Genomic DNA, 8256 nt, shown 5'->3' with positions numbered 1-8256 from the left:
TCCTGCTGGCAGCATCCTGCATTTGTCCAGCTAAGGGATGCTTGGAGAAGTGCTGACCAGGCTCTGGAACTGTGAAAGGAGGGAAACAGCCGCTCCAGGATTAGGGCCAAGGTGAAGTTACCATGATGTCTGTGCTGTTAGTTATTTTCTTCTCTTCTTTAGTTAATAGGGAAAGGGAGTTTGCAGATGGAGGGGCAGAAACATCTGAACTCTAAGAAGGAAGGTGAGTGTACATTGTTTGTCTCTTAGAAAAGAAAAGGATATTTTAGGTCTAGTGTGGTGGCTTATCCCTATAATCCTAGCACTCTAAGAGGCTAAAGCGGGAGGATTGCTTGAGGTCAGGAGTTCAAGACCAGCCTAAGCAAGAGTGAGACTTTGTCTCTACTAAAAACAGAAAAACCAGCTGGGTGTTGTGGTTGGCACCTGTAGTCCCAGCTACTTGGAAGGCTGAGGCAGGAGGATTGCTTGAGCCCAAGAGTTTGAGGTTGCTGTGAGCCAAGCTGTGGCCATGGCACTCTAGCCTGAACTACAGAATGAGACTTTACCTTAAAAAAAAAAAAAAAAAGGAAAGAAAAGGCATTTTAAACTTCCAGAAAATAGTTCTTATACCCAGAAGCAGTGAGAATAGAACACTAACAATAATCACAGGAGAATAGCAGCATGAGAAGCAGCTTGCACTCTGATGCTACAGTGAGAAGCACACATGTGACTGGACACCATTGGCATGGCCATTCCCCTGAACCTCCCCTCCCCTCTTTCAGGACTGAAAGGCTCCTTTTCTCTCTCACTGACCTTCACTTCCCGACTAGCTCCCAATCCCACCCTGCTGGTCTACGCCATTTTTTCCAGTGGAGGTGTTATAGCTGACAAAATTCAGTTCTCAGTTGAGATGTGCTTTGACAATCAGGTAAAAGGGTAGTTGAGGAGGGTGGAGAAAGGAGTTGGGCATAAAGAAAGATCTGTGTGGGGTAGCACCTGTGACTCAGTGAGTAGGGCGCTGGCCCCATATACCAAGGGTAGCGGGTTCAAACCCGGACACAGGCAAACTGCAACAACAAAAAAATAGCTGAGCGTTGTGGCGGGCACCTGTAGTCCCAGCTCCTGGGTATGCTGAGGCAAGAAAATCACCTAAGCCCAATAACTGGAGGTTTCTGTGAGCTGTGATGCCATGGCATTCTACCAAGGGCGACAAAGTGAGACTCTGTCTCTGAAAAAAAAAGAAAAGAAAGAAAGATCTGTGTGTGCTGGGGCTGGAGACACACAGGTTCAGGGAAATAAGAAAACACTCTTGACATTGGATGTCATATAGTATTTGTGTCTTTAGTATTTTAGGTTTATGTTGAAATCTATTTCTCTCCTGCTTCTTTTTAAAAAGTCATCCTGAGAAATCACATGTTCTATATAGCTGATCCACATACTCTCCTTTTCTCTACTTTTAGTCTTCTAAACTTTCTGTATTGATCCACTGTACTGCTCACTTTTCCCAACTCTGTCATGGCATACAAGTCCTATAGATCTAGACTATACAAAGAAAAGTAAGTACAAAAGGGTAGGAATGAGTTGGATAGCATCACTGGGATGTGTTGGCTGGTGATCCAAATCACATCGTTTCCCCTCTGTCCAGTCTGACCCCTTTCCTTTCTCCAGGTGGCTATTGGCTTTTCACCTGCCCAGCAGCTTCCAGGGGCAGATGTGGAGCTACAGTTGCAGGCGGCTCCTGGATCCCTGTGTGCTATCCGGGCTGTGGATGAGAGTGTCCTGCTTCTTAGGCCAGAAAAAGCGCTAAGCAACAGCTCTGTGAGTAGTCTGCTGATCAGGCGGGAAGAGGGAGTCGGTAGAGAAGAATTCAACTGCATCAGAATCAGAAGTAGATTTCAGGCAGTGAAGAGGAAGTCTTAGGGAAATAATGAACCCCCAAAAGGTGGTAAAAAAGCTGGAAGAGAAATGAAGGTACAAATGATGGCATAAGAAGGACATGGTTAATATGAACACAGAGATAAGAAAAGGAGACTCAGCCCCGTAGCTCAGTGAGTAGGGTGCTGGCCACATACACTGAAGCTGGTGAGTTCAAGCTCAGCTTGGGCCTGCTAAACAATGACAACTACAACAAAAATATAGCCAGGTGTCGTGGTGAGTGCCTATAATCCCAGCTACTCAAGAGGCTGAAGCTCCTTTAAGTCCAAGGGTTTGAGGTTGCTGTGAGCTGTGACACCATAGCACTCTACGGAGCATGACATAGTAAGACTCTGTCTCAAAAAAAAAAAAAAAAAAGAAAAGAAAAGAGAATGAAATAGGAGATAGGATTATGAAGAGAGGTAAGATAGAGGTTAAAATTTTTGAAGTAAAATTGGTGGTTACAGTAGAATAAATGTAAAAATAATTCTGGAGTAACAAAGGGAGTAGTGAACCGGGCAACAGAATCTGAGAGAAGTTTCTCAACTGATTTCATGGTGTCAATACTTTATTTTCTTTGCCCCTCTTTTCTCAGGTCTATGGGATGTTCCCATTCTGGTATGGTCACTACCCCTATCAAGTGGCTGAATATGATGAGTGTCCAGTGTCTGGCTTGTGGGACATTCCTCAACCCCTCATTGACCCGGTGCCTGAGGGGCGTTCGAGCATGCCTTCCATCATGTGGAGGCCCTGGTTCTCTGAAGGCATAGACCTTTTCAGTTTTTTCCAGGTAGATGTTCTTACTCAATTTATTCTTATAGAAAGAATGGTAATGAGAAAGAGAGCAAAGGAAAGTCCACATTTAGGAAAGCAGAGGTGCTCATATGGGTGCTGACAGGGGAAAAGAACTTGAAAGAAGCTTTTGACATAGAAGGCAGACTCTCTAGGTTTTATAATAGAAGTTGCCCAATTACTTTGGAAGAGAACCACTGTGAGGACTGTAAACCTAGTTCTCCTTTCCCTGGGGGATCTACAAATAGTGATTTTCATGGGATCAGACGAGTAGAAAATTGTCTGATCCCTGTCCTTAAGGAAGGCTTCCCAGAAGTTTCTTATCATTATTATAAAATCATTTTGCACCTATGTTATGAGCAGGGGTTTAGGATTTTGTGTGACTCAAATCTGACTGGGTAGTCTCTAAGGTCAGGTCTGGTTCACCTTTGCATTCTCTCTAATGCCTGACACTCTTAATACTTATTGCATTTTGGTTGAATTGTTCAAGCTGATATGGTTCCTGCCTTAGAAAATTCAGAGTGTCACATAAAGACACAGTGATCAATATATGGAAGAAGAATTAGATGCGTTTTCTGATGAGATAAGTTGAATTGAAAACCTTTCATCCTGGCTGAAGTAGAAGTGAACCAATTTTGGTAGCTGAGTACTCAGTAATAACCACCATTCTCACCATTAATGAAAAAAGTATGTTTTGTTTCAGTCCTTAGAGAATAGAATTTCCGGACCGTGTCCCTTGGGGTAAGAGAAGGGATTACCTTAACAGTTTATTCTCTGGTCTCTTTGGTGCCTGTCAGACTGTGGGCTTGAAAATACTGTCCAATGCCAAAATCAAGAAGCCTGTAAATTGCAGTTACTCATTTCCAAAAGATGGCCGCATAATAGGTGGAAGTAAGTCACCTCCATGATCTGTGGGTTCCCTTTAGACGGTGGAGTTGGAATCTCTGAAAACTCCCTCTTTGCTTCCTGTTCTTGCACCTAGCTTTGAGCCTCAGAGTGCGAATGGGTTCTGCATCACAGATGCAGGAAGTTTCCCAAAAGTTCTCTCTCTGGGGAGGGCTTTTGAAGCCTGAAGCCCTTATCTGTTCATTCCCTGGCCAAACCACCTTGCTGTCACTCTCACCCCCACCCCCCACCCCCACAGCCTCTGTGTTCAGTCACTTCCCCAGAGGCCCCTTCTCCTTGTCTCTTACTAGGATGTGTTCTGCTTCCCCCTAAATTTCTTTCTAGTAATCCTTCTACCTTAGTTTATATCACAACAGAAGTCTTCTGTTTTCCAAAATTCTCATACCCTCATTCTCATCATCAGGCACAGGCGCTGATATTATTCCAGAGGGCTTTAGTTCATCCTCTGCCTCACTTCCTTCAGAGGGTTCTCAGGTCCGCCAGTACTTCCCAGAGACCTGGCTCTGGGATCTGTTTCCTATTGGGTAAGTGATGACTCTAACGTATGGTGAGATGATACAGTGTGGAGCCCACAGAAAACTCTACATCATTCCTAATGGATCTAGGTCTTGAGCTGTGAATGTTTGATGGAATAAGGGAACTTGTTTCTTCCCCAGAATTCTTATAGAATCATACACAATCACTGAAAATGAATCACACATCTTCACATTCATAGTGCAGAGTGCATTCTCACTCCAAGGCTACTCATGTAGAGAAACATGTTAGGCCAGGTGGGGTGGCTCACACCTGTAATCCTAACACTCTGAGGGGCCGAGATGGGTGCATCACTTGAGCTCAGGAGTTTGAGACCAGCCTGAGTAAGAGTCAGACCCCCATCTCTACTAAAAATAGAAAAACTAGCTGGGCACTCTGGTGGGCACCTGTAGTCCCAGCTACATGGGAGGCTGAAGCAATAGGATCGCTTGAGCCCAGGAGTTTGAGGTTGCTGTGAGCTATGATGCCACAGTACTCTACCCAGGGCAAGGGAGTGAAAATCTGTCTCAAAAAAAAAAAAGGCACATGTTGACATTAGTTCTTGCCCACTGCTTATATGCTCATTTTGACAAGCCACAGAGCACAGATCCAAAGGTCACCAACCCCTCTTTCAGGTATGCTCACACACACACACATCTTCCCTGAGCCCCCTACACCCTGTTATCCTTCCTCCATCTTCCTACATCCTCACTCACCTGAGGCTTCACCCTGAAAGTTACATGTTCCCCCAGTTCAATTGCCTCTTTACTTTCCCTACACACAACAAAAATAATGCACTTCTGCAGATGAATCTGTAGCTCAATTCACAAACGCTCTCCTCCCACACTGCCTCTGCCTCACACGGGCTCTCATGTTCTCACAGTGACTCTGGGAAAGAAGTGGTCCCTGTCACAGTTCCTGATGCCATCACCGAGTGGAAGGCCATGACTTTTTGCACCTCCCAGTCCAGAGGCTTTGGTCTCTCACCCACTGTTGGACTAACTGCTTTCCAGCCGTTCTTTGTTGACCTGACTCTCCCTTACTCAGTTGTTCGTGGGGAATCTTTTCGTCTTACTGCCATCGTCTTCAATTATCTAAAGAACTGTATCAGGGTGAGAGCCGCCAGGGACACAGGAGGCAGGTGTTGGCCCTGGAACCACAACCCCTGCCATAAGTTTGTCCCTGAATTGGAAGCATACCAGTTTTCCCTGGGAAAGGGGCGAGATGTTGGTGCCTCAGCCCCCACGTTTCCCCAGGCTTCTGTGTGCTATCTCCATTCTCATGCCCTTCATCTCTTAAACATACTCTTCAGGTTCAGACCAAGCTGGCTGAATCGGATGAGTACCAGGTGAATTCATGGGCAGACTCTCAGGCCTCCCGTTGTCTCTGTGCAGATGAAGCAGAAACCTACCACTGGAATATCACAGCCATCAAACTGGGTAAGAGGGAAGTGGGAGACAGGCATGGAAAGCCTAGCACAGAATCTCAGGATTGAGAACTCTAACCTTTCCTTTACTGTATTTGCTTTGTTTCCTCCTCCCTCTGTCTTTTATTTGACTCTATTTTCCTTCTTCCTATGGTAAGTAAAAATATTCTCTGAGACTGGGCACAGTGGCTCAGACCTATAATCCTAGCACTCTGGGAGCCTGAGGCCAGTGGAGCTCCTGAGCTCAGGAGTTGGAGACCATCTCTACTAAAAATAGAAAAACTAGCCAAGTGTGATGGAAAGTGCCTATAGTCCCAGCTGCTCAGAAGGTTGAGGCAAGAAGATTGCTTGAGCTCAGGAGTTTGAAGTTGCTGTGAGCTGTGATACCATGGCACTTTACCCAGGTTGGCAGAGTATAAGACTGTCTCCAAAAAGAAAAGGAAGAAAAAGTACTCTTTGATGGGTGACAAAACAAATTTATCCAAACTGGAATGTTTCGAGTGTGAAAAGGACACCTCTTAATGTTCATACCAGGACAAGGCATCTATGGTCATGTCAACTATTTAAGCACTTACTATGGACCAGGCTCCACTCTGGCTGCTTGACATGGATTGATTCATCTAATCTTCACATTGACCCTAGGATCTGCTTGTAGATTAAATTGCTTCAACTCAAAGTATGATCTTCAGGTATATTAGTTATCTGCAGTTGCTTGACAAACTACTGTAAGGCTTAGGTGGCTTTAAAAACAAACATTACTTGTCATACAGTTTCTGTGGGTCAGTAATCTTGGTACAGCCTATCTGGGTACCTCTGGCTCAAGGTATCTCATGAAGTTGCTGTGAAGCTGACAGCCAGAACTGGGGTCTCACCTGAAGACTGGACTAGGACAGGATCCATTTCAACCTCATTCTAAAACCTCTGATCTTTACAGGCTGTGAGACTGAGGGCCACAGTTCTCAACCTCAGCTGTTGGCTAGAGGCCTCATTCAGTATCTTGTAACATGAATCTCCCCACTGGGCTGCCTCATCACATAACAGCCATCTTTCCCCAGAGCAAGCAATTTGAGAAAAAGAGTACACCAAGACAGAAGCTAAAGTCTTTTTTTTTTTTTTTTAACAACCTAATCTCAGGAAAGAAAAGACATCTCATTACCTTTGCCCAATCCTCTTGATTAGAAGCAAGCCACTCAATCCAACCCACACTTACACGATGGGATTATATAAGGATATAAATAGCAGGATGCTATTTTTAGCATTGAAGGCCCCTGGAGGATACCTATGTACTGGGCCAGCATCATTGGCACCACCTGGAACTTGCTAGAAATGCAGAATATAGCCCCCCTATACCTAGGTCTACTGAATCAGAGTTTGCATTGTAACAAGATTCTCCCAGATGATTTATCTACTGTTAAAGCTTAAGAAATAATGGTCTAAAGGGGAAAAGATCCCATGGGTACCTCTGGCCATAGGGCTAATAGCCTCCTTTCACCTTCTTTCTCCCTAGGTCATGTTAACTTTACCATTAGTACTAAGATTCTGGACAGCAATGAACTTTGTGGGGGCCACAAGGGTTTTGTTCCCAAAGAGGGTCAGAGTGACACGCTCATCAAACCAGTTCTGGTCAAGGTGAGTTTTCTGCAGGCAGCTGCAGAGACAGAGAAGGCAGCCCGCCCAGGGTAAGCAGTGTCTCCCCAGATGGCTTCATGTCTGCTACAACCTTACTCTAAGTCCAGTCTGGGAGCTTCAACATCTTCCTCCCCTGCCCTTTAACCATGTGCCTCACCCGTACCTGTGGCCTATGAAAGTGCCCAACACAGTGCCTGGCACATCACAAACCCTCAATAAATGTTACTTGCCCTTATTAAGATCCCTACCTTGATCATTAAAAAATCCCATCATGAGCCCTATCATCAATCCTGCCTGTCTCGTATAAGTTGCCTTAAATTTGTCCTTAGCTATAGCCCTGGCCAGAAAGAATTTCACAGAAAACGTCTATTCCTGGGTTGAAATGGAGTCCCTCTGAGCATCAAAGAGAAGCCGCCTTCTCTCCAGTTCTGAGGGAAGCCCTGGGTGCACAGGGAGGGGACTCTTTTCCCTATTCCCTTTCAGTTCCTCCTCCTTCCATTCCGCCTGCCCTGATGTTCATCTTCATTGCTTTTACCTGTCTGTCTTCATGCCAGCCCGAGGGAGTCCTTGTGGAGAAGACACACAGCTCCCTGCTGTGCCCCAAAGGTGGGTAGACTCAGAGGGGTGTCTGGGTGGTGAGAATTCCCATAGGCAATGGGAGATTGTCATAGGCAAAAGGAGGAATATACGGGACAGGAAGCGATGGGAGATTTTAGGATTCCATCCCTCCCAGGGCTGATTTACTGACAGGCAGGATGAAAGACAAAATGTACTTCAAAATTATGACTCTTGGCAATTTATTTTCAGCAAAGATCACCATGAATAGGTTAAGAAAATGTGCCTTGATTCCACAAAAAAGCACTGGGTCCAGAAAGTCCTGAATTATAAAAAGTTCTTCTATGATTTGGGCTTGAGAACCCTCCCGGTTCCCACCTTCTATTGTGTCACCTTTTCTCTGCCTCTCCCAGGAAAGATGGCTTCAGAATCTATCTCCCTGGAGGTCCCTGTGGATGTTGTTCCTGACTCAACTAAGGCTCATGTTACTGTGCTGGGTAAGCAGCTGGAGATTATTGTCTCAGAAAGGACAAGTGGGGCTA

The 8256-nt window shown here is 45.3% G+C and overlaps 1 protein-coding gene across 1 annotated transcript in view; it reads left to right on the top strand.

Annotated features, from left to right (window-relative positions):
• The window catches only part of A2ML1 (alpha-2-macroglobulin like 1), a 44886-nt gene that overhangs the window by 15009 nt on the left and 21621 nt on the right, over window positions 1-8256 (top strand). Inside the window, exons 11-21 of the mRNA XM_012809292.1 lie at window positions 163-223; window positions 762-907; window positions 1648-1797; window positions 2489-2683; window positions 3483-3570; window positions 3995-4115; window positions 4988-5216; window positions 5417-5543; window positions 7038-7159; window positions 7714-7765; window positions 8128-8211. Coding sequence (XP_012664746.1) covers window positions 163-223; window positions 762-907; window positions 1648-1797; window positions 2489-2683; window positions 3483-3570; window positions 3995-4115; window positions 4988-5216; window positions 5417-5543; window positions 7038-7159; window positions 7714-7765; window positions 8128-8211 — 1375 coding nt within the window. The remainder of the gene's footprint in view (window positions 1-162; window positions 224-761; window positions 908-1647; window positions 1798-2488; window positions 2684-3482; window positions 3571-3994; window positions 4116-4987; window positions 5217-5416; window positions 5544-7037; window positions 7160-7713; window positions 7766-8127; window positions 8212-8256) is intronic.

The sequence above is a fragment of the Otolemur garnettii genome, unplaced genomic scaffold (assembly GCF_000181295.1).
Source record: "Otolemur garnettii isolate 467f Iridium unplaced genomic scaffold, OtoGar3 scaffold00104, whole genome shotgun sequence".
Taxonomy (NCBI): Eukaryota; Metazoa; Chordata; class Mammalia; order Primates; family Galagidae; genus Otolemur; species Otolemur garnettii.
The sequence above is the reverse complement of the archived record's forward strand: the minus strand, read 5'-3'. Positions and strand labels throughout refer to the sequence as shown.